At 40.7% G+C, this 27,250-nt stretch overlaps 1 protein-coding gene across 1 annotated transcript in view; it reads right to left on the bottom strand.

The window, feature by feature from the left end:
* CLIC5 (chloride intracellular channel 5) overlaps nucleotides 1–27,039 on the bottom strand; it is a 173,396-nt gene extending 146,357 nt beyond the window's left edge. The window contains exon 1 of the mRNA XM_025382424.1: nucleotides 26,388–27,039. Coding sequence (XP_025238209.1) covers nucleotides 26,388–26,933 — 546 coding nt within the window. The 5' untranslated portion in view covers nucleotides 26,934–27,039. The remainder of the gene's footprint in view (nucleotides 1–26,387) is intronic.
* Between the last annotated feature and the right edge of the window lie 211 nt (nucleotides 27,040–27,250).

The following is a 27,250-nucleotide window of genomic DNA, read 5'->3' on the forward strand; positions in this document are numbered from 1 at the left end:
GTACTTTAATCGTTGAGGTCGGTATTAATGATTTCTGGGAACTCCTCACGTCCCATGATGCGTTGGAAAACACCAGGCAATGCTTTATCACAGTCTGTGCTTCTTAGCAAACTATTTTCTCTCAGCTTTCCTCGGAGCTGAGGTTTTATACTACGCCTATTTTTAGTTTTTGTCGCAGTGGCTGCTGGGACCAATTGCCTAAGGAGGCTGACGAGAACTTTACCCTGGGGAGAGGCATTCCACTCTGCAGTGTTGTCCTGAAGAGCCCTCTCATTGAGATTTGACCATTTACAACCTCTGAGAACTAGATACCATATCATGAAATGCAAGATCAAGTAGCTTTGCTGTGTGCTCAGCAGTCAGCAAGAAACTGTCCAAAGTTATTTTGGCCAGTGGATCATTCATTTGGTCAGTTCCTATTCAAAACCTTTGACTGAGATAAAGAAGCCTGTTTTGCTTTGGAATTGATACTTGGGAAGCTCCGGGTGGGGGTAGGCTGGGGATGTTTGCCCTCAAAATGATTTTTCACAAGAGTACCCCAGAAGTGTGTGTTCCTTCATGGCCAGTCAAATGAGGGACCGACTGGCATTCAGGAAATCAACCTGAAAGATCTGGTTGGGAGACTCTGGCAGTTATCTAATCTGCCAGCACTTGGCCTTCCTTCTCTGCTCCAAGGCAATAAGAAAAAGACTGGCTATAAAGCCCACCACTGCCAAAACCATGTTCCCAAAGCACACTTCTGACGTTGCAACGTCCCTGTTTAAAACCTTCAGGTTCTCCCTGCCATAGACCAAACACACTCTAAAAGTCTTAGCTGCTACTCAAAGGCCTCCTGTGATCCAAGCTGATCCCTGGGTGCAATTTTATTTCTCCATCTCCTCCACTTTCAACCCCCTTATGCATCATCCAAATAATATTATTGATGTTCCCTATAAACGAGTGGTGATTTCCCACCTCCATTTATTTGTGTCTCCCCCACACCCCGGACACCAAATTCATATGTTGAACCCCTAACCACCATTGTGGCTGTATTTGTAGTTGAGGCCTCTAAGGAAGTAATTAAGGCTGAATGAGGCCATAGGGTGGCAGCCTGATCCAATAGGTTTACTATCCTTTTAAGAAGAGAACCAGAGAGCTTTCTCTTTCTCTTTCATTTCCTGTCTGCAAGCCAGGAGGAAAGTCCTCACCAGAAACTGATCATGCTGGCACGTTGATGGTGAACTTTTAGCCAGAACTGTGAAAAAATAAGTTTCTGTTGCTTCAGCCGTGCAGTCTGTGTGACTTTGTCATGGCAGCCTGAGAAGACCAGTGCAATGTCTTGGCATATGCAGTTTGTCTTCACAAAGGGTCCCTTTTGCTGTTACCATTCAGGCCAAACCCTTCAAAGAAATGTTTCCTTTTCTGTAAACTTTTCTCTGATTTTCTTAGCCATTGATAATCTCCTCATCTTCTAAATTCCCAGAGAACATTGTCAGTACTTTTCTTTTCTTTCTTTTTTCTTTTCTTTCTTTTTTTTTTTTTTTTTTTTTTTTTTGAGACGGAGTCTCGTCCTTGTCACCCAGGCTGGAGTGTAGTGGCGCCATCTCGGCTCACTGCAACCTCTGCCTCCCAGGTTCAAGCAATGCTCCCACCTCAGCCTCCTGGGTAGCTGGAATTACAGGTGCCCGCCAACATACCTGGCTAATTTTTCTATTTTTAGTAGAGACGGTGTTTCACTGTGTTGGCCAGGCTGGTTTGGAACTCCAGACCTCAGGTGATCTGCCTGCCGCGGCCTCCCAAAGTGCTGGGAAAACAGGGATGAACCACCAAGACTGGCTAATTTTTGTACTTTTAGTAGAGACGGGATTTTGCCATGTTGGCCAGGCTGGTCTCGAACTCCTGACCTCAGGTGATCTGCCCACCTCGGCCTCCCAAATGCTGAGATTACAAGCGTAAGCCACTGCACCAGGCCATCAGTACTTTTCTTTTTAAAAATTTCACTTTTTGGCCGGGCGCGGTGGCTCACGCCTGTAATCCCAGCACTTTGGGAGGCTGAGACGGGCGGATCACGAGGTCAGGAGATCGAGACCATTCTGGCTAACACGGTGAAACCCCGTCTCTACTAAAAAATACAAAAAAACTAGCCGGGCGAGGTGGCGGGTGCCTGTAGTCCCAGCTACTCGGGAGGCTGAGGCAGGAGAATGGCGGGAACCCGGGAGGCGGAGCTTGCAGTGAGCTGAGAATGGGCCACAGCACTCCAGCCTGGGCGACAGAGCGAGACTCCGTCTCAAAAAAAAAAAAAAAAAAAAATTTCACTTTTTGATTTAATAATAGTTACTTGTAAATACAAAATCTTTCTGAGCTGAAGACCTATGAAGGCCAAGAACAGTGTCTTATTCCCCCTCATGTCTCCCATAAGCATCTTGCACAGCATCTCTCACACATGGGAGCTGGTGGCTGTCCTTTACTGAGTGCCTCTCTGTGCTAGGCATGTGTGAGATGTGAGATGTTCAGCTGGAATCCTCACAGTCCATCTGAGAATTACAACACTTACAAGGACGGTGTTGTCTTCTCATTTAAAACATGGTGAAACTCACTGTATGATGCCCTTTGTATGAGGTACCTAGAGTAGCCAAATACAGGGACAGAAAGTAGAATGGTTATTGGCTGGGGCTATGGGAAGAGGTCAATGGGGAGTGACTGTTTAATAGGTACAGCATTTGAGTTGTGCAAAACAAGAGTTCTCTGGGTGTATGGTAGTGATTGTAGCATAACAGTCTGAGTACATTTGATGCCACTGAACTGTACACTTAAAAATGGTGCAGATGTTAAATTTTATGTTATGTATATTTTTACCTCAATATAAAAAAATGTTAAAAACTGAGGCACAGAGAAGGAAAGCAATTTGACTAAGATCATCAAACTAGAAAGGGGTAGCACTTAGATATGAGCCCTGTCTGCCCACCTCTCTTGTATGGCTTTGTTTTGGGGGGATCTTCTTTCCCTGTTACTTAAATGTTGGTGTTTCTCAGGGCTCCACACTTAGCCCTCTTGAATTCTGGGTTCAGAATTGGGAAAAAATTCCCTTTCTGGACAAATAATGTAGAATAAATTTCCCCCTTCTTGTAGAGCAGCCCTGCAGGCAACTGGCTTCTTGGGTTGACTTGGCTGGATGCCAGAACCATTTCCACCACCGCACCCCCAACAAACTGGCCAGGTACCCTCATATGTGGTACAACCTACACAATTAGTGGTGTGTTGAGCAGCTCGTCCCAGTTCATGACAGCCAGCTGTGCCCATCTCTTTCTGACTCCCTGTTCAGTGATGCCATATAGGTAGCTTGAAATCAGCTATGGTGGGAGTACTTACACTACAGAAATCAGTACATGCTAAAGATAGGAGTCCCCCCATACCACAGAGACCAGTGTTAATCGTTTACTGGCATACCACTATGCACAATGTACATGAAAGCCTTATTGGGGGTCTCTACCTCTTTTGGGGTAACCCTGTTTACATCAGTGACTACAGCTATTATCTCTACAAGTCAGTGAGATCTCTATATCCGATCTTGTTTCTCTTTTAAATTTCATACTCATATGCCTTCCTGCCTACTGCACAAATCAGTTTATATAATTCAAGGGAATAATAAAATGTTGAAAACACCCCTCACCCCCCAAAAGACCAACCTGCTCCTCCCTAATTTCTACTGTCACAATCCACATGGTCTTGTACATCCAGCTGGGTACCATGCATGTCTCAGAAGTTCTACCTTCTAAATGGTTTTCAAAATGATCCTCATTGCATTTTCTCACTGCTACTCATGTTGATTCAGACTCTTATCATCTCTCCCCAGTGGTATGGTGTTACGTTCTGTCCATCTGAGCCCACTAATTGGTCTGCCTGTGATATGGTTTGGCTGTGTCCCCACACAAATTTCAACTTGAATTGTGTCTCACAGAATTCCCATGTGTTGTGGGAAGGACCCAGGGGGAGGTAATTCAATCATGAGAACTGGTCTTTCCTGTGCTATTCTCATGATAGTGAATAAGTCTCACAAAGTCTGATGGGCTTATCAGGGGTTTCCGCTTTTGCTTATTCCTCATTTTCTCTTGCCACCGCCATGTAAGAAGTGCCTTTTTCCTCCTGCCATGACTCTGAGTCCTCCCCAGTCATGTGAAACTATAAATCCAATTAAACCTCTTTTTCTTCCCAGTCTCAGGTTTGTGTTTATCAGCAGTGTGAAAACAGACTAATACAGCTTGCTTCTATCCTCCTTACTGAACCAGAGTTGCTTTTGTGGACAAATGTATTTAAGTCTATTCTGCTTAACTTTTGATGACTCCCCATTACCTACAAGGTAAAATTCAGACTCCTTAGTTTGGCACACAAAACCTTTCACAGCAGGGTGCCAATTTGATTTCAAAAGACAGCCCTGCAGGCAACTGGTTTTTTGGGTTGACCTGGCTGGATGCCAGAACCATCTCCACCCCCCGGCCACAAACTAGCCAAGTGCCCTCATATGTGGTATAACCTACACAATTAATGGTGTGTAGAGCAACTTGTCCCAGCTCATGACAGCCAGCTGTGCCCATCTCTTCCTAACTCCCTGCTCTACTGACTCTATTTTATGAACTGCTTATTGATCTCAAATAAGATCAACATTACTGCTACAGCCTGGTCAGCTTCCCCCTCCCCTGTTTCACCTAAATTCCTACATGACCTTTACAACCCAGCTCACGTGTTGAGTTGTGAAATGTTTCTGGGCTTTCTCCCTGCCCCTGAAAGATCAATCACTCCTCCACACATTATCACTTTGTATAACCATTGTTTGTGTGTGTGTGTGTGGATATGTCTCTTCCCACCTATATTAAGAACACTTACAAGACTCTTGTTCATATTTATAATTTCAGTACCTAGCAGAATATCTGGCACAAAGCAGACATGAATTTTAACTACGCAGAGATATACAAAGATGAAATTAAAATTATTTTTGCTCTTAATGATAAGAAAATTTAGAGGGAATTTTCCATCTCCTGAGCACATGTAATGCATCAGTGATTCAGTTAAGCACTTCACTCTTCATGACAAGTATCTGTGGTGGGTATCATACCACATTCTATAAATAGAGATATTAATAAACAGAGATATTAAGGAATTTCCTCCAAGGCTAAAGAGTTAGTAAACAGCAAATTTGAGATTTGAATTCAATTGTACTTTCAAAGCTTGTGCCTTTCCCACTCCTCTATGATTCAGTTTAACAAAGAAAACCTTTGCGTGAACAAATAGCTGACTCAATGTAATGGAGACAATATCTGGAATATGTGCAAAGTGCCATGGGCACAATCTGGAGGGACCTGTTGAATCTGGGTGACTGGGGACCAGAGAAGTCTTTCATTGTGGAGGTGAACTTGTGTTCTCTGACAGATACTGCAGAGGACTCACTACAACCTTTCCAAACCTACCTGGTATAGTTTCTTGTACTATAAAGGCTGAACAGTGGAAGAAAAGAATCCCAGATTCCCTTGCGGCTAGAGTCTAAGTGTTCCAGATTCCACAAAAAAAAAACAAAAACAAAAACAAAAAAACAAAAAAAAGTATAATATGTGACCACAGGTTGGCAGGAAGCTGTGGGGTTTTCTCTAGAACAATCCCAGAGTGTGGTTGAGTGTTTCTCCAGGCTCAACCTGGATGTGCAGCACTTAGGCTTAGTTGGTGTCTACCCCTAACTAGAAATCCTGTGAGTTTCTCAAATCTGTAATAAATCCCTCTCTGCTTAAACTTACTAGAGTGGATTCTCTTGTCCGCCTCTAAGTCCGCTTACCAATGCAAACACTTGTGGAGAATGATCCACTTGCCTCTATCCTTCTGGAGAGATCATCACACGAGTGTGTAGCGTATCTTAGCACTGTCAAGACCAAGGCCACATTGTGTATGGTTGTACACAAATTAGGAATTTGAGTGTACGTGTTAGGGTTTGAAACAGACATGTATTCATGTTATTCCTATTTTTTTGCTTTAGTTTTGTATTTAAATTTATTTGGGAAGCCTGGTATTGTTGCTGTAGGCAGAGTCAATTTGGACTGTAGGAAGTCTTGCCTCTTTCATGTACAAATAGCCTGAAGAATTGAGTGGCAGTGATACGGCTCCTTCTCAGAAAGAGTGATAACAAATTCATTCTGTTGGGACATTCAAGGGAGCTCCCTCCACATGCCAGAACGCATGCCAGGTATTGTGTCGGAAAATTCTATTCCACTGTTCCAAACAAACCTGTGAAGTGGGTATTAATGTCCCATATTTCAGATGAGGAAAAGGAGGCTCCATAAGGTTAAGACACTGCCTACGTTTGCCCGGATTGCATGTAGCCACTGAGACTAAAGCCAGGTTGCACTCAGAGCTGTGTACCCTTCCCATGCTGCCTGTCTGCCTCCCAGAGGGAATGAGGAAGTGAAAGTGTAATGTCCACCCCTTTCACATAAGAATACGGTTGCCTGAGCTTGTTGGGTATTGCTCAATAAATGTTTGGTCAGACCAATGTCCTAGAGATCTTCCTCAATGTTTTCTTGTAGTAGTTTCATAGTTTGAGGTCTTAGATTTCAATCTTTAATCCATTTTGATTTGATTTTTGTATATGGTGAGAGACAGGGATCTAGTTTCATTCTTCGGCATATAGATATGTAGTTTTCCCAGCAAAAATTAAAAATAAAAAAAATTTTAAAAAGAGGGGAGAACACTGACACTAGAGAGACATCTTTCCAAACCAAATAGCTTCTGTGGTGTAATTTAGGAGACATAGTCAGTATCTTTCAGTCTCAAATACAGGGATTCAAATACAGGGATGAAGTAGATCCTGTCCAGGGCCCTGATGACATCAGTATTTTGGTAAGAAGAGCTGAGGCATCCACCACGATGATTATGCAAGTTGCTTTGCCCTAAATACAGTATGATTACTTATTAAATTTTTCATAAAGAAATCAAACTGACAGTTATGAAAATTAATTGTAAAATTATTGAGGTTACTTTTAGGAGATTCTCAATGTAAATACAAGTAAAAATAAACTGTGTCAAAAAAGAGAGTGGGGTGGGAGTGGGGGTGCTAATAGTTGTATGGTGCTTATTTTGTGCCTAGAATTTTACATATGTAAACTCATTTAATCCTCACAGCAATCTAGTGAAGGGTTAACTAGATTGCCCAAGATCACAGACTTAATAAATGACAAAACTAGAATTTGAACCCACACGCTCTTGCTCGAGAGTCTATGCTTTGATCCACTATGCTAAACCTCCTCTCAAAACAGCACAGGATTGGGTAGGACAATGTAATTGCTGAGGCCTGGAATCTCTTCCCTGATCCTACCTGCCACCCTGGTGCCTGCATCTTTTTTCAGAGCTTAAAGCCTGCTTCCTCCATGAAGCCTTCCTTGAAAAATCCAGTCCTGTTCCATCTCTGCGTGCCTTCAGTGTTTATTCAGTGCTGAGCATTATATTCTCTAGAACCTGATTCCACCAGAACTCTAGCATTAATTCCTAAGTCCTTCATGGTGTGAATACTTCTTCCTGAACCACCTGGTCACAGCCCCACAGAAAAGTGAACCCTCATCTTGGACTGTTTTCCTATCTCTTGCAGTATCTGCACATTAGGTACAGAGTGTGGGTTCTATAAAGATTTATCAACCTGTTGATTTAACATATTAAAAGAGACATAGGAAGGAATAGGCAATTGTCGAGAGGCTCATTATTGCAGCTATAAAATGTTTATTATGGAATAAGAACTCAACACATTCACAAGAGAATTGCTTAACCTTCACCTTCACCCTTATAGTTTTGTTTGTTTGTTTTTGTTTTGTTTTGAGATGGAGTCTTGCTCTGTCACCAGGCTGGAGTGCAGTAGAGCACTATCAGCTCACTGCAACCTCCACCTCCCAGGTTCAAGCAATTCCCCTGCTTCAGTCTCCCAAGTAGCTGGGACTACAGGCATGTGCCATCATGCTTAGCTGATGTTTTTGTTTTAGTAGAGACGGGGTTTCACCATGTTGGCCAGGATGGTCTCGGTCACCTGACCTTGTGATCCACCCACCTTGGCCTCCCAAAGTGCTGGGAATACAAGCGCGAGCCACCACACCCAGCTGACAAGTTGTTTTGACTGAGAAGAGTGGTCAAGTGCAGGGTCCTGATGTCTGTGTCTTGGTTCCAGGCTTAAAACTGCATTTGGCCTTAGAGACTAGAGGGGCAACATCCTCAATCCTCAAAGTTTCTGCAGCTTTGATGGTTTCTCTTGGCCAAAGAGAGACTCTTAATGGCCCTGGACGTGGTCATTGGATTTTGACAGCTTTATGGAGATTTGTAATGGCTGATTGTTTTGCCTAAATAGTTATCATTTCAAACCAGTAGATTCATACGAACTTGTATCACAGATGTTCTTTATCAGTGTGAATACTTTTCTCCAGTGGTTTCTTTATTTTGTGGACATGAAAACTCTTCTGTCTCACTAAATCCCATCACTCCACCTTTTATATTCAGACAAGAATAAAAACCCAGGGAAGAGCCTGTGACCACAGAACTGATTGGTCTTCAAGCCAGATCTGAACCCAGATTACCCTGCAGTAGCACTGTCCTACAGAATGTTCTGTGATGACCAAAGCTGCTTTTTCCACCACAGTGGCCATTAACCACTTGTAGTTATAGAGCACTTGAGATGTGGCTGGTGTGACTGAGGAGCTGCGTTTCTAATTTTATTTCGTTGTAATCCATTTAAATTTAAAGACCCACATGTGCTAATGGCTACCGTTTTGAATAGTGCAGTTCTAGAAGAACCAAGCCAGTTTACAGAGAGTTGCTATTGTAAATATTAAAGATTACTCACCATATTCTTTCCTTTCTTGCCACCACAGAAGAATATAACAAAAATACTTCAGTAGGGTGTAAAAAAAATGCACTCGTGGTCCAACTTTTAACAAAAGGCATTCATGCCAGTTATTTCTTACCACCTTGCATGTTTACTTTGCAGTTGTTACCACTGAAATCTCGGAACATTAGTGTTTCTTAAACAATGTACTGTCTTATTTATTTAAACTGTTGCCATGCTACTGTTGTCCACGGTACCCTGTGCATGGAGGCTGATGGCCTCTGACAGGCCCTGCCCTTCTGCTGACCCCCAGGCTCATGAAGGGAGGCAGAAAGGCACTGCTTGTAAAGCATAAAAGTGGGGCATGCCTTCAAGCCCAATTTTCTAACCTTTGTCCTCACAAGATTGCACAAATCACTTGGTTCCATGCCTGAAACACATGCTTCATGCACAGGGAGAGTCTCTCATACTTTTGAGGGAGTGTTATCCATCTAGGAGCAGAGCTGCTGATCAGCACATTTTCCTAGGTAAGCATCACAATTCATGCACAAATAGATTCTCAACACTTGGGGCTGAGTATGGAAGGCAGCTGGAGAATGGGACTTCATTTTGGCAACAATAAATTCCATTTTCCTATCGTTTTCTAAAGGAATTCATAGAATCATCAGAGGCTTGAATGGTAAGAGGTTAAAGATGAGGTGACATTGCACTTAGACTGTGTCAGTGAATGACTGGCTGAGACATCTGTTTCCTTGTTTTCTCATTGCTGAAAAATGGTATGCTGCCTTTTGCAAAGTCTTTATTTTGCATCTTTATCTTAAAGTGGAAGATAAAGACTTTGAAAAAGACAGTATATCTTTAAAGAGAATGGAAAGAAGGGTCAGAAAGGAACTTTTTGTCAGAAGGCCAAAATATGTTGCTATAGCTGTCATCTCACAATGTCACTTTAATGATTATTATCACTGGATTTTAGTCCAGTTGAACTTTATGACTACATGCCAAACTCCAACTCATTCTTGAACTCAAAAGGGCAATATTTCAGAAGAACAGAGAAGCAACTCAAGATAAATGGAAATCTTGCGACAACCTCCACTTCTGGCCTGACAGAGTAAAAGAAAGATTTACCCTTAACAAATACAACAGTACCAGCAGACAAAGTATGAAACGATGGTTTTCAGACATTAGGAACAGGATACACAGGACCCAAACACAGCCTGGCAGTCTCTCTGAGTTGAGCAGACAATGGAGTTTGGAGTCTGGAGTTTGGGAAGGTCAAGGCAGATAGAATTTACAGATCTAAATACCAGAGGAGGTGGAGTTCCTGACACAAAGAGAGAACTTAGAAAGCACTCTCGAGATCTGCAGAGGGGTCCCCTTGAGTCTTTGGCTAAGTCCTGATCTGCATGTGCATGTGAGAAAACTATCAAGTATGGGAAAAGAACTAGAGATGCATAAAAGAAACGATCCCAGGATCTTACACAGGGCTGGTAATAATTTGTGTTCCCAGTAGGAAGAATGGAAAGACCTCCTAGTACCTAGGGCATTGGGCAGAGTCCTCGGAAGGCCATTGCTTCGGTAATGAAACCACATGAGCTGTAGACTAGGGTGTTTCTGGACACACTCCTACAAAGCTTAAAAGCAAGCCACAAAAGGATTAAATTCATTCTATGTCACTTAACTACATCCCAGAATGAAGCCTGACACTTTTTAAAGGAATACAACAAAATCCAGTATCCAACAAGATAATATTCAGTATGTCTGGCAGCCAAAATATATTACTAGTTTATGTAAATAACTAAGAAAATGCAACACATAACCAAGCGTGAAAAAAATCAATCAATAAATATAAACCCTTATATGGCTAAAATGATCAAAATTAGTATATAAGGACATTAAAACTGCCATATAAACATACAGCATACATTTAAGAAGGCAGAAGAAAATATGAAGAGAGAATTGACAATAAATTCAATAATTTAAAAAGCAAATAATTTGAAGGAAACAAATTATCAAACTCAGTGACAAAGAAAGCAGTAATCTGAATATCCCTATATCTATTAAATTCACTGAATTTGCAAGGGGAAAAACCTTCCCACCAAGAAATCTCTGGTAAAGATAGTTTTACTAGTGAATTGTGCCAAACCATTAGGGAAGAAATAGTATCACTTGCACAAAAACTCTTTCAGAAAATAGAAGAGGAAACACATTCCCAACTCATTCTAGGTGGGCATTATCCTAATATTAAATCCAGAAGAATAAATTAAAATAAAACTACACCCAAATATTTCTCATGAATATGCAAAAATATTTAACAAAATTGTAGCAAATCAAATCTAGAAACATATCTACAACATTCTACATATCAACAACATATCAACAACATATCAACAACATTGTTGTAAATTCAACAACAAAATTGTAGCAAGTCAAATTTAGAAGTCTATAAAATAATAATAAGTCATTACTAAGTGGGGTTTAGCCCAGAAATACAAGATTGGTTTAACATTTGAAAATTAATCAATGTATTTGACATTAAAGGGAAAGAAGGAAGGAAGGAAGGGAGGAAGGGAGGGAGGAAAGGGAAGAAAATAAATCCATATGTTGTACCATATACAAAATAAACTTCAAGTGGATGATAGAACCAGAGCTATAAAAGTTCTGGAAGAAAACAAAAAATCTTTGTGACCTTGGGTTAGACAAACATTTCCTAGATAGCACACAAAAAACACACACCACGGCATTAAAGAATTGATAAATGGGCTTCATCAAAACAAAAAACATCTGCTCTTCAAAAGACACTGTTATGAAAATGAAAAGTCAGGCCATATTTATAAACTATTTGCAAAACATGTATAAAGAAATTGTCTTTACTATATAAAGAGGTTTTTAAATTTAATAAATTTAATAATAATAAGATCAAATACTAAAATAATAAGCAAAATATTTGAATAGGTGCTTCACCGAAGAAGACAAAAGGATGACTAATAAGTACATGAAAAGATACTCAGCCTAATTAGTCACCAGAAAAATAAAAATTAAAGCTACAATTTAGTGAAATATCATGATATATTTATCAGTATGCTTCAAACTTAAAAAACTGGCAATGCTGAATGCTGGAAAGGCAGTAGCTAGAAATCTCATACAAATTTTGACAGTGACTTTGAAAACAATTTGCAAGGTTTTTTTTTTTTAAGGTTAAACATTCACTAAACTTATAACTAAATAATTACACTTATAAATATTTACCCAAGAGAAATACAAAACATAATCAACACAAAAGCTTATACACAAATGTTTATAGCAGCCTCATTATTAATAGCCAAAAACTGGAAAAGAATCCAGGTGCCCTCAATTGCTGAATGCATAAAAAAATTGTAGCACAAGACATTCACACAACAGAATACAATTCAGTAATAAAAAGGGACCAACTGCTGATATACGTACCAACGTAGATGAGTTCAAAAGCATTATGAAAGAAAGCACAACACAAGATTACACAGAGTTTAAGTCTATTTATGCAATATGTTTTAAAAGAGAAAACTATCATAACAGAAAGATCCTTCTAGGAGGCAGGAGGTGTCTGGGAGGGGAATCACAGCAAAGAAGGTAGGACAGAGCCTTTTGAGGTGATGGGAATGTGCCACATCATGATTGCGGTGGTGGTTACATGACTGCATACATTTGTCAAAACTCCCTCAAATACGCACTTAAAATTGCGGACTTTCAATGTATGTAAATTATATCTCCATACAGCTGGCCCCATAAAGCAAGGTACATACTAGGGTATATGGTAGTATGCATTGGTGTCACATAAAATGAAAAAAAGGAGAGAATTCCAAATATACAAACTTGTACACATATTTGCTGGAATGCACATAGAATGTCTCAAGGGGCATATTAATGAAATGTGTAGAAGGGACTGCCTCTGAAAATGGAAATGAGGTGTTTGAAGGAGTATGGTTGGGCAGCAACTCTATCTTTTGTACTTTTCATACTTAGAACCAGGCAAATAATCAACCCATTTAAGGGGCAGGGGCGGGGGGGACAATGTCAGCTGGGTTCCAAAACCTGCTGCTGCTCAACAGGACTTGAGTCAAAATCCTGTTTCTATGTGGGAGCATCTCTATTTTTTACTCACTATCTCCCCTTTTTCCCATTTACAAAAGCACAGGATGCCTAAGAGTGTGAATTTTCTCTTCTCTGTTTTCTCCCTGACTAACTGGTTTGTCACCAGGACTTGCCATTCACCTCACTCTACCCTAAAGTCAAGTATCAATAGCTGCAGGTACTCGACGATCTTTGCTTGAATACTGACCAAATTTCCCAGAACACACCAAGAAGCTTTCCCTCCAAAAGCAAACTGAACAACCCCCCCCCCCCATAACCAATTTGGTTTAATCAACACATATTTATGAGCCCTGACTATGGACCAGACTTTGTGCTAACTGAGGGGGTACATGGGTGAATAAGATGTAGCTGGAAAGTGCTTTCCTTGTGGAGCTTTCAGTCTTGTAACAGACTAGGGGAGATACACGCTTAACCAGATAATTGTAAAATGAGGTAAGAGGTGCTAAAATGAAGGCAGATACTGAGGGAGAGTACTTAGAATGACCTGAAGGTTCAGAAACAGCTTTCCAGGGAATATGAGTCCAGAAAGACAAGGATTTGACCAGATGAAGGAGAGGAGAAGGTGCTGTAGGCAGAGGTATCAGCATGGGCAAAGTTGGATGGAGCAGAATAGCATCCTATTTGTGGAGAGCTCAGCACTCCTGTGGGACACAGTGAGTGAGGCGGAGCATGGTGGAAGATGGAATTAGAGAAGCCATTAGATTGTTAGGCGCAGAACATGCAAAAGCTTTGTAATGGGATGCTCAAAGGTGAACTTGATCATGTTGGCAATAGGGAAGGTTTACAGCAGGGGAATTGAGTATCCAGTTTGCAATTTCGTTCCAAGGGATGGTCTTTACTCCATTGGGTGAATGAAGGCTAGCTGAGGGTCTCAGGGGTAACTGTTTAGTTCACTTTGACCAACATTTACAGAGTTCCCCCACTGCAACAAGCTCAGTGCCCCCACAGGACACAGAGCTACAGAGATAAGAAACAGGATTCCTTCCTCAAGGAGCTGATAGTCTGGTAAACTGCCCTTTAAAAAATGGGAGTCCAAAAAAATGACCCCTACTGACTAATACTATCTCCCTCTTGATATTCTGATTGGAAGCCACATCCTGGCCAGCTGATATTCTCTCCTGCAGGGTTGACACTGCACCTTTTCTCCTGATCATCACATCTAGTTTGGCTTCCGTGTCTGTTGACAAAACAGAGTTCGGTAAATCATATTAATGCAGAAACACAAAGGCAGGCCCAGGAACAAGGATGCATTGAATTAGTTCTAGCCCAGGCTGCTCCTTGCGGTGTCTAACCCCAATTGCTGTGCAAATCCTCAAGTCCTTTGACTCCAATGTCCCTTTAGAGCTCAACAGGTCAAATAAGCACTCAGAATATTGGCTTTCTGTCCAACTTCAGGATGATGTTAGGAATGTGCCAGGCATTCTAATGAATGCCTGAGAACTAAAGAAATGAAGATACAAACAGTCCAGTAAGTTCTTACATAGCCCCTTGCATCAAGGGGAAAATATGGATTCTGAGACTGGTTGCCCACGTCTGGGGGTTCCCATTCAATCCAACTCATTCTTCCTTCAGGAGGGTAGTGGGTTGAAGAGTGGCCTTAAAAAGTTATGTCCACCTGGAACCTGAAAATGTGACCTTATTTGGAAAAAGGGCATTTGTAGATGTAATTTAAGCTAAGGATCTTGAGATGAAATCATCCTGAATTAAGGTGGCCCTATATCCAATCCCAAGTCTTTATGAGAGAAGATAAGGGGAAACAGATACAAGAACACCAGGGAGAAGGCCATGTGATGAAGGAGGCAGAGATTGGCGTGATGCAACCACAAGCCAAAGATTGCCAGAAGCCAACAGAATCTAAAAAATACAAGAAAGAACTCTCTCCTAGAGCCTTCGGAGGGAGTGTGGCCCTGACAATACCCTATCTTCAGAGTCTGGCATCAATAACTGTGAGAGAATAAGTTTCTGTTGTTTTAAACCACCATGTTTGTGGTAATTTGTTACAGCAACCCTACAAAGCTGATACAGAGGGCTTGGACTACCACTGTTACTACTGCTGCCAGTTACTGGCCTAAGGCTTCCTCCTCCCTCATTACCCTGGAGATTCCTGGGGGTAACTTATTTCCTCCCTCCTTCCTTCATTCAACCATCATTTTAAGTATGCCGTGGACCAAGTATATGAGAATGGAGGCAATATTTCACAGCTAGGGACATATAAAGACATAAACAAGTAATCATAGCATTAAATGTTATGGACTGAATTGTATACGTACCCCCCAAATTTGTATGTTGAAATCCTAAACCCTCAGAACGTGGCTGCATTTAGAGATAGGGTCTTTAAAGAGGTGATTAAGTTAAAATGAGGTCATTAGGGTGAGCCCTAATCCAAAACGACTGGTATTCTTATAAGAGGAGAAGATCAGGACACAGACATGCACAGGGAGAAGACCATGTGAAGACAGAGAGAAAAGATGGTGATCTACAAGCCATGGAGAGATGACTCAGAAGAAACCAACCCTGCCAACACCTTGATCTTGGTCTTCTAGCCTCCAGTATTGTGAGAAAGTAAAGTTCTGTTATTTAAGTCATCCAGTTTGTGATACTTTATGGCAGAAGTCCTGGCAAACTAATACATTAAGGTAAGAACAATGAAGGAGCGCAGAACCGATACAGCCCAGCCTTTTCTGGAGGGACAAGGAAAGCCCTCCTGAAGAGGTGACTTCTAGGCTGCATTTGAAAGGAGAGGAAGGAAAAGCATTGAAAGGGGGCAGCTTGAGCACAGGCCCAGAATCATGAAGTGTGCAGAGAAGTACAGGCTAGTGAACGTTTTTAAGACACAGGGTGAATGAGAAGTGGCAAGTAATGAAGTCTTAGCTAAAAGCCTGATGTATCATGAGAAACTTTTATGCATTCCTTTCATCCTGGCCTTTTTCCTGGGGCAATAGGGAGCTACTACATAACTAGAAGCAGGGGAATGGCATGGTCTGATGTGCTCTAAAAAGCATGTGTAAAAGAGAGAAGATCCAAATAAACACGATTAGAAACAACAAAAGGGATATTATCACTGACTTCACAGGAATACAAATAACCATCAGAGAATATGATGAACACCTCTATGCATGCAAATGAGAAAATCTAGAAGAAAATTGATACATTCCTGGACACATACACCCTCCCAAGACTGAATCCCTGAACAGACCAATAATGAGTTCTGGAATCGAATCTGTAATAAATAGTCTACCAAAAAGAAAAAAAAAAAAAAAAAAAACCACAACCAGACAGATTCACAGCTGAATCCCACTAGATGTACAAAGAAGAGCTGGTACCTTTTCTACTAAAACTATTCCAAAAAAATTGAAGAGGAGGGACTCCTTCCTTACTCTTTCTGTGAGGCCAACATCATCCTAATAGCAAAACCTGGCAAAGATACAACAAAAAAAGAAAACTTCAGGCCAGTATCTGTGATGAACATCAATGCAAAAATCTTCAACAAAATACTTACAAACTGAATTCAGCAACACATCAAAAAGCTTATCCACCACGATCAAGTAAATTTTTTCCCTGGGATGCAAGGTTGGTTCAACATATGGAAATCAATAAATGTGACTCCTCACATACACAGAACTAAAGACAAAAAATATTATTATCTCAATAGATGCAGAAAATGCTTTTGATAAAATTCAACATCCCTTCATGCTAAGAACTCTCAATAAACTAGGTATCAAAGGAACATACCTCAAAATAATAAGAGCCATCTGTGACAAGCCGACAGCCAACATCATACTGAATGAACAAAAGCTGTAAGTATACCTTTTGATATAGGTACAAGACACAAGACAAGACAAGAAGGCTCTCTCTCACCACTCCTATTCAACATAGTATTGGAAGTTCTGTCCAGAACAATCAGGTAAGAGAAAGAAATAAAAGGCATTCAAATAGGTATAGAAGAATTTAAAATATCCTTGTTTGCAGATGACATGATTTTATATCTAGAAAACCCCATAGTCTTGGCCCAAAAGCTGCTCAAGCTAGTAAACAACTTCAGTGAAGTTTCAGGATATAAAATCAATGTACAAAAATCACTAGTATTCCTGTACACCAACAACAGTCAAGCTGAGTGCCAAATCAGGAATGCAATCCCTTTCATGATTGCTACAAAAGAATAAAATACCTAGGAATACAGCTAACCAGGGAGTTGAAAAATCTTTACAATGAGAATTATAAAACACTACTCAAAGAAATCAGAGAGGACACAAACAAATGGGAAAACATTCCATGCTTGTGTATAGGGAGAATCAATATTATTAAAATGGCCATACTGCCCAAAGCAATTTATGGATTCAATGCTATTCCTATCAAACTACCAATGACATTCTTCACAGAACCAAAAAAAAAAAAAAAAAAAAAAAAGAACTATTTTAAAATTCATATGGAACCAAAAAAGAACCCAAATAGCCAAGGCAATCCTAAGCAAAAAGAACAAAGCTGGAGGCATCACTCTACCGAACTTCAAACTATACTGCAAGGCTACAGTAACCAAACCAGTATGGTATTGGTACAAAAACAGACACATTGACCAATGATACAGAATAGAGAGCTCCAAAATAAGACCGCACACCTGTAACCATCAGATCTTTGACAAAAGCTGACAAAAACAAGCAAGGGGAAAGGACTCCCTATTCAATAAATTGTGCTGGGATAACTGTCTAGCCATATGAAGAAGATTGAAACTGGAACCCCTTCTTTATATTATATACAAAAATCAACTCAAGATAGATTAAAGACTTAAATGTAAAGCCCAGAACTATAAAAACCTTGGAAGACAACCCAGGCAATACCATTCTGGGCATAGAAACAGGCAAAGATTTCATGACAAAGATGCCAAAAATGGTTGAAACAAATGGGATCTAATTAAACTAAAGAGCTTCTGAACAGCAAAAGAAACTATCAACAGAGTAAGCAACCAACAGAAGAGGAGAAAAATTTTGCAAACTATGTATCTGACAAAGGTCTAACACGCAGCATCTAAAAGAAACTTTAAAAAGTTAAAAAGTGGGCAAAGGACATGAACAGACACTTTTCAAAAGAAGACATACATGCAGCCAACAACCATATGAAAAAAAGCTTATCACTAATTTTTAGAGAAGTACAAATCAAAATCACAATGAAATACCATCTACCAGTCAGAATGGCTATTATTAAAAAGTCAAAAAATAAAAGGTGCTGGCAAAGTTGCAGAGAAAAATGGCCACTTATACACTGTTGATTGGAGTGCAAATTAATTCAACCATTGTGGAAAGCAGTGTGGTGATTCCTCAGAGACCTAAAAACAGAACTGCCATTCTACCCAGCAATCCCATTCCTGGGTATATACCCAAAGAAATATAAATTGTTCTATGAGACAAACAGATGTGTATGTTCATTGCAGGACTATTCGCAATAGCAAAGACATGGAATCAACCTGAATGCCTATCAATGGTAGACTGGATAAAGAAAATGTGGTACATATATACCATGGAATACTATGCAGTCATAAAAAAGAATGAGATTATGTTCTTCGCAGGAACATGGGTAGAGCTGGAGGCCATTATTCTTAGCAAACTAATGCAGGAACAGAAAACCAAACACTGCATGTTCTCACTCATAACCGGGAGCTAAATGATGAGAACACACAGACAAATAGAGGGGAACAACACATACTGGGGCCTATCGGAGGATAGAGGGAGGGAGGAGAGAGAGGATCAGGAAAAATAACAAAAGGGACTAGGCTTAATACTTGAGTGATGAAATAATCTGTACAACAAACCCCCATAACACAAATTTACCTATATAACAAACCTGCTCATGTACCCCTGAACTTAAAACAAAAGAAAGAAAGAGGGAAAGAAAGAAAGAAAGGGGGAAAGAAAGAAAGAGGGAAAGAAAGAAAGAGAGAAAGAAAGGAAGAAAGGAAGAAAAGAAAGAAAGAAAGGAAGAAAGGAAGAAAGGAAGAAAGGAATGTGGACCATTCTTGTGGCTAGGTGGGGGGTCCTTGGGAGATGGATGACTCTAGAGGCAGAGTGACCAGTTAAACAGCTGTGGTCAAGATGACACTGATCATTAGTAACCAAGATGAAGAGGAGATAATATTTTGAGAGGTGAAATCAATTGGATTATTGAAAGTAAAGGAGAAACAGAAATCCAAGTTATTCAGAAGTTTTCGTGTGTACAATTGGTAATACTCTCCAGGATGATGGGATTAGCAGTGGATGCATTGGCATTGAGTTTGTAGTCTCTTGGCGGAAAAATTGCAAAACTTTCTTTAGAAAAAATATGGGCCCCAATTTGGGGATATGTATTTCAGAGTATCACATCACTTTCATTTTCAGAGTTAACATAACTCTCACATGATTATTTAGTGATGCTTCTTTATTATTCTTTCATGAAGGTTTCTTCCCATGGTTCCTCAAGGCACTGAAAGGCTTAGAGCAAGTGGATGACTCCACAGTAAAGAAAAGGATTTATGTCACCTCACAGCATATTCTACCCCTCCCACATGGGAGTGAGTACGCAGGCAGGGAAAGTGGAATGCATCACAGTGATAGTTAACATTTCTGAGAGTTCATGGACCCTCCTGAAATCATCTGGCACAAATATCTTTGCATAGGGTCCTAGAATGTTCCTGAACCTCCCGAAGCATATTCATGAACATATGAACATATTCCCAGGCTAGGAATGCCGATATAAAGAAAAATCCCCTGGATGGATAGCCCAGTGTGCTAGCTTGCCAGTGATTTGCAGGCAGCCTTAGGAAGGTTGCTTCACTCCTCTGACTTTCCACATTCTTGGCACAGTGCTAAGATTCTGCGACTCTTTGATTAATGGCATTGATTCACAAAGCAAACCAGTTCATATGGGCACCTAGAAAATAATTTTGAACAAAACTGGGCCTTGATCGTGTTCCCAGCACTCTAATTAAGTAAGTCCAGCCAGGCTATCCCATGCAATGCAAACACACTTTTTAAACTGGAAACTATACTAAAATAACAATCAAAACCTTGCGCTGAATCCAGATATCTCCCCCTTACCCTCACAAAATATAAAGTAGCTGGATACACAGATAGATAATATGTAAATCAGCATCATACCAGCTAGCTTTTTCCACCAAAATTGGTTTATATGAAGCCACAGATTTAAATATTTGGACACACCCAGATGATCAGTTGAAAATATACAGTGTTAATGATACATGATGTGTTTACATCTAAATACTTGAACTAATCTTTGAAACAAAGCATGATGTCTGTTTGGTTCTATTCTAGCTGGCAGGTGGAAATTCTTTTTAATTTGCTTGTTACCCTAAACCTTGTTTTGCTCATGGTATCTTCCTCAGAACATTTTATTACTCTTGATTGCTTTAGGATAAGAACCAAGCCCCTTCGTTTGCAGTGAAAGGCAGCACTCCTAGTTCTTCAATTTCACCATCAGCTCTTCACCTATGTGGGCCTTCTGACCCACCCAACAAAATGGACCTCGCCATACATATGTGAGTGTTGGCTGTGCCTTTGCTTCTGCTGAGCCCACTGCCTGGGACATCCATTGAGCCACATCTCAACATCCTAATCCAGCTTCATTTATCTCATTTCCTCAAGGGGATTTTATAAGTTTCTCACCTGCTAATATAAAGCTTTGTTTGCCTCCAAGGCAAATGGACCAAATATGTTGCTTATGAAAACATCCAGGAAGAACCTAGGAGGTAAGGGGATCTCTTTTCATCAGATTTTGGCCAAGGAAAGAGGTCCAGGCCCACAGATCATAGCAGAAAAGGAAGGAAAGCCTACAAATCAGTAATGTTTTTAAAAATTGCATATCTCTATCAATATAAAACGTTTACCCACAATAGATGCACAATTACTCACTTACAAATTATATGTGTGTGTGTGTGTATATATATATATATATATATATATACTACCATAAAAGTGCACTGTGATCATTGTAAAATATATAAAATATTAACATTTAAGATGATTAAAGTTCAACAGAAATGCTGCTTATTATTTTTCATTCTAATTATAGTATTAGAATGGATTATGCTGAGTGCCCCATTTTGAATACCATGACCCCTGTAACCACAACGGGCACCTCTGGTATGGCAATAAAAGCGATTACTGACAATCTGGGGCACTTTACTATGCTGAGCCAAATTATAGTGAGTAATTCCTTTAGAATAATTATGGGCTATGAGTCTAAGAAATATTAACCAGGGTTGTTCTGTTGCCTGACTTCAGCAGGACAACATTTACATTCTCTGTGAATAGTGTCCCCTAAACTTGTTCAGTGCACAACCTGTACATCCCTGCATGAGGGCCCTATAAATGCTCTATCAGAGATAGGCTCTGAAGCTGCAGACACTTTCCAACGGACAGGCTTCACATGAGCTGAGTATGGACAGGAGTGTTGTTCTCACGTCAACTTTTCCAACCACAGCCAAATCTAGAGACCATACTCAGTGTTGAGCAGTATCCTAGAGTGGATAATAGGTGGTGCCATATACACATGTACACACTGACCAGGAGCTGGGGCCCTACACCTTGGAATCTAAGACTGTAAGAGTTAGGAAAGATTGCCTTTCAAGGATGAAGAAACTTGGTTCAGGGACATTTTATACAAAAGTATTGACAAAGTTGTGTTAGAATTCCCTGACCACTGCTCTTTCCACAATATTATATTCTCATGTTAGAATAACCCAATAGGATATTTATCGAATGCTTGCTGCAAAGTACTATGCTTAAAATAAAACGTTATTTCCTGAATGGTTCAAATTCATCACAATAAGTAATAATTTAGGCTCCTATATATTGACATTTACCATATGTCAGATACTATACTAAGCAACTTATAAGCATTATCTTATTTAATCTTTACAACAACCCTATGAGGAAGGTATCATAACATCCATTTTATCAATGAGAAAATTGAGGCTGAGAGAAGCTCAATAATTTAACAGAAATTAATCTGCTAAACCAGGTTTCAAATCCATGCAACCAGACTTCAAAACCTGCTCTAGGGGCTGGGCACAGAGGCTTCAGTATTTTGGGAGGCTGAGGTGGAAGAATCACTTTAGCCCAGGAATGTAAGAACAGCCCTGGCAACATGGTAAGATACTGTCTCTACAAAAAAAAAAAATAATAATTAACTGAGTATGGTGGTGCACACCGGTGGTCCCAGCTATTCTAGAGGCTGAGACGGGAGAATGGCTTGAGCCCAGGAGATTGAGGTGGCAATGAGCCGTGTTTGCACCATTGCCCTCCAGCCTGGGCAACAGAGTGAGACCGTGTCTCAAGACAAAAACAAAAACCAAAACCTGCTCTAAAAAGTATTCTGCTTCCATAATAAATGACATATATTATATACAGGACAAATGGTGTTTATTTGTACCATTTTTGTTTGCAATAACCATTATCAGAATAGTTTCTTCCTTTGCATTAAACAAAATACTAGAATGCTTTTCTCTTTCTCCACCTCTCACCACCCCTTCCTCTCTCCTTGGCATACATACACACAGACACATAAGCCAATATCAGCTTCTCAATCACACAATTTCTGAGAAGGGGTCCATAGGTCACTAAAATCTCTAGAGTCAAGCATGGCTCTTTATTTTTCTTTTCGCCCACATCAAATACTTCAGCAAAATGCTTGGGCTTTCTCTTCAAAACAATCCCAATGCCCCACTGCTGTCGTAGTAATGCACCCTCATCTCTTGCCTGAAGTTTGTCAGTTGCCTCTAAACTGTTTTCCCTGCTACTGTGTCTAACCTTCCCAGCTACAGCCTGTTACAAAAAGGTGGCCATACTATTCCTTCCAAAATTGCCCAGTGACTCCCCCTATCACTCAGAGTGAGTGAGGCTCCCCCAGTGGCCCCTAAGGGCTGCTGTGATCATGGTCTGTGCCTCTGCACCTCTCCAGCCTCATCTCCTCCAACCTTGTCTCCCTCGCTCACCCACTGCAGCCACACTACCGCCTCGCCCCCACTCACCATCACTCCCCATCTGCCAAATACGGCCATGTCCGAATTCCCAGAAGTTGCAGATTACGTTGTATAACAAAGGGACTTGCAAATGTGATTAAACTAAGAATTTTAAAAGGAGGAGATTATCCTGGATTATCCTTGTGGGTCTAATCTAATCGCAGAGTTCCTTACAAGAGAAATGCAAAAGGAGTGGGAAGAAGGCAATGGGATGATGGAAACTGGGAGAGAAGAGGTGATGTGGTGTGGGCCATGCGCGAGGAATGAGATCTGCTTCTAGAAGATGGAAAAGAGAAAGAAACAAATTCTCCCCAGAGCCTAGGAACACAGCTCTGCTGACACCTTGAGTTTAGCCCCATAAGACTCATTTCAGACTTCAGTCCCCCAGAACTGTAAGAGATTGTTTGTATTGTTTTAATTCACTAAGTTTTAGGTAATTCATTAGAGCAGAAATAAGAAATTAATACACCCATATCCTGTTTTATAGCACTTTCACTATTAGCCATATTTTATATTTATTTGTTTATCAGTTGTCTCTCTCTCTACAATGCAAAGTGCATGGGAGACATGGCCGGGCACAATGGCTCATGCCTGTAATCCCAGCACTTTGGGAGGCTGAGGCGAGTGGATCACTTGAAGTCAGAAGATCGAGACCATCCTGAACAGCATAGTGAAAACCCATCTCTACTAAAAATACAAAAATTACCTGGGCATGGGGGCACATGCCTGTAATCTAAGCTACTCGGGAGGCGGAGGTTGCCATGAGCTGCACTCCAGCCTGGGTTACAGAGTGAAATTCCATCTCAAAAAAAAAAAGTGCATGGGAGACGAGACTTTTTTTTTTTCTTCATTGGTGTAAACCCAGCACCTGGCACCAGATCTGTTGAATGAATAAATGAATGGCATATGTTACTTAATTAAATAATTGGTCAACACTATGAAATGATTAAGCCTCAATAAAATGTTGGTTAAACATATACTTACAAACCTGCATGATATTCTCGCCAACATGTCTAGAACAGGTGGAAACATACACAAACGAATACAAGTATAAATGCAGCCCAGTGGTCCACACTAAAACAGCCCAGGAGAAGAACACCCAGAACTGCAAAGCCATAAGCCCTGCTAGGAAGATGGTGAGCCACAAAGCCTTCTCCAGTGCGGGAAACCAACATCCCTTCCACAGAGCTGGGAGGAGGAAAAGGCCTGAGGTCACACTCAGACCCTATAGTTTCACTCAAGCAGAGAAGGCCCTGTTTTACCCGATTTTGTATATTCCACTTCCATTCAACATTGGATAAGGAACTTCAGTGAAGATGGGGCCAAGTGTGGAACTGGGAAGCAGGGATTATAACTGCCCCTCGTTTTATTACTGAATACCCTTAAAAAGGAGTTTATGCATAGAAGCTGACGTCAGTGGGACACTCTCTGGCCTTTCGGTTCACACAATTACGCTAAAAATAATGTAACCTTAAAGAGTTAAATCTAATATTTGCTTTAGGAAATTTTAAGTAATTTAGGAATTACATGTTATAGTTAATCAATTTTCCCTGTTGCCGGTACTGCCAGGAAGTACCAACACTTCTTTTTCCTACTACTTTTGTTTTTGCTCAATACCAGCCATAGGTTAATTTCTAGTGAGATAAACACTTAGCCAAATTTAGAAATAATGTCAGATGGGTCCATGGTGATGATGACAATGATGATGATCATGGTGATGACCCACTTTGCCTGTTGCAGTTTGCATGGATGCTTCTGTCATGAGAAAAAAAAAAAAGTACATCTAGTCCTCACTTTAAAAAAGTCTATGGCCAGGAGCCATGGCTCATGTCTGTAATCCCAGCACTTTGGGAAGTTGAGAAGGGCAGATCACTTGAGATCAGGAGTTTGAGACCAGCTGGTCGACATGGTGAAACCCCATCTCTACTAAAAATTCAAAAATTAGCCAGACCAGGTGGCACACGCCTGTAATCCCAGCTACTCGGGAGGCTGAAGCAGGAGAATCACTAGAACCTGGAAGGTGGAAGTTGCAGAGAGCTGAGATCATGCCATTGCACTCCAGCCTGGGTGACAGAGTGAGACTCTATCTCAAAAAAAAAAAAAAAAGTTTGTTTGCACAGTGTGACAGTGGTGATGTGGATATGGAGGCTGGAAAACTGCTTGAATGCACCTGTTCTAACATCACCTCCTCCGTGGAGCTGCTCCAAACTCAGTACACACCTCAGCACTCCTTCTCTGAACACCCACACACTCCACTCACTCCTCTGTTTCATCTCTTACTATATTGTATTAGAATGCATTGAGTGCAAGTCTGTCTCTGTCACCCTGTTATTCATTATTTAAGAGCAAGGGCCTTGTCTTGCACAGCCCTTTCCCCCCAAAATGCTCAGCGGAGTACAAGGCAATGTATCTGGTACATATGTGTGAACCAAGTACTATACTAGATTATTTTTAAAAGGACCTTGTAGTAGGATAAGTGATCCATGATTTACACACAAAACAATTAGAGAAAAGAACAAAGTAGAAGACAATAAAAGGCAAAATGAGTAAAGTGTGTTTCATCAGAACTGTTACTGGGAACTGACGGAGAGAGAAATGAGTATGGACTATGGTTTTTGTAGGTTCATAATCATTTTTATTGGCAAGAAAAAGCAGCATTTACCAATATATTTATACTAATAAATGTGAAAACATTTTTAAAAATCACATAAATATGAACATTGTGGGGGAGACATTGGGGAAAAAGGGCCTGCCATCTTAATTAATAAAGATGATTTGTTTAGGTATGAAACACTTAACATTTTGATAATATTTATAACCATAACTTTATTACTTTGTCGTCTAATACAAAGATCGCCAAGGTTCTGTTAGATATCATAGGCATTAAACATTAACACTGGTAGTTAGCGTCTTACTACTACTGAAATCATTTGACTTCAACGGATTTTTAGTTATATTGGTGCCAAAGGGGCAAGCTAGTGACAGAGATAGCCTTTATTGACCACCTATCTGACAAATCTGTGACCTTAGAAGCACAAGAAGGTCTTTCTGTCACAAGCTTTGGTTTCACTTTTAAACATGTTGACAAAGGAAATATAACCAGACAGAAAAATGTACTTAATGTCAGTCACAACGGCAAGGATTTGGGCAGCAATTTAGGCTCCGTCATGTGAACCTTTTTGAAACATGCTTTGTCGTGGTATGCAAAAGTCAACGATTAAACACACGCTTTAAATGCACTTTCCAATTCCTCTAATTTTGAAAAGAGCTGAGTACACTCTAATGACTGATTTAGTCACTCCGGCTCTTGAATATGTATTGAGATCCAAGGACCATGACATTATGAATCTTTCCCTGGTCATTCAGAGCAAAATAAAACAGCAGTCACAATATCTACATGCACAGGGTGTACCTGTCAGAGGCAGACCTTACCTTCACAAAGAGGCAAATCTCAGGGTTCATGCGAGCTCCTTCCTTTTCTTCCAAACCTTCAGCATCAGAATAGCAGGTGGAGGAATACTTGCTGATAGAGAAGGCTTTACTATGCTGAATGGTGAAGCTTGAAGGAGAAGGCAGGTCTTCCTTCATCACACTCCCGTTCTCCTGGAGCTCCTCTGGGCAGGGTTGCTGGTCCTGGGTTGGTGAATATAACCCTTCCATTGAGATGCCCCTGTCCTCCTGGAGCTCACCTGGCTGAGCCTCCTGGAGCTCAGAGTATATCTCATCAGGCAGGAGGTAGCCTCTGTCTTCTGACTGGGCAGAGGCCAAGCTGGTCTCTTCACCATTAATGGTATAGACTGACACAAAATCATACTCATAGGCATTCAGCTGAGTGGCATATAAATCATTTTCTGGCCTTAAGTACTCCTGGACATCATCATAATGGGGACTTTCATTTTCTTCTGGCTGGTCTGGAACCTCATATGTCCTCTCATTTTGGATTGTGTCATAGATGGTGCTGTAGTCTTCGTCATTCATGCTTATTGATCTGAGAGATCCTTTTACAGGCAGGCCTGAGCAGATCCGAAATGAGTGAAGGGACAGAGGATGCTGCACCACCTTGCAGAGGAATCAACGGGCTTTTAAAAGGCAGCAACTAGCAACTGCTATCAATGACAGGTCTCTAACAATCATTTACTGGAGACTTTAATAAGCAAACCACAAGTCCATTGGACAGAAGATAAAGCTTACACACTTAGTTAACTCCTTCACTCCTAAAGATATTTTTATTAGACCCTGGGGATTTCCTCGTTGGCAGTAACTTCAAGATTGTTTGGGTAAGCCAGAGATTGAAT

This window comes from Theropithecus gelada, chromosome 4 (genome assembly GCF_003255815.1).
Source record: "Theropithecus gelada isolate Dixy chromosome 4, Tgel_1.0, whole genome shotgun sequence".
Classification (NCBI taxonomy): Eukaryota; Metazoa; Chordata; class Mammalia; order Primates; family Cercopithecidae; genus Theropithecus; species Theropithecus gelada.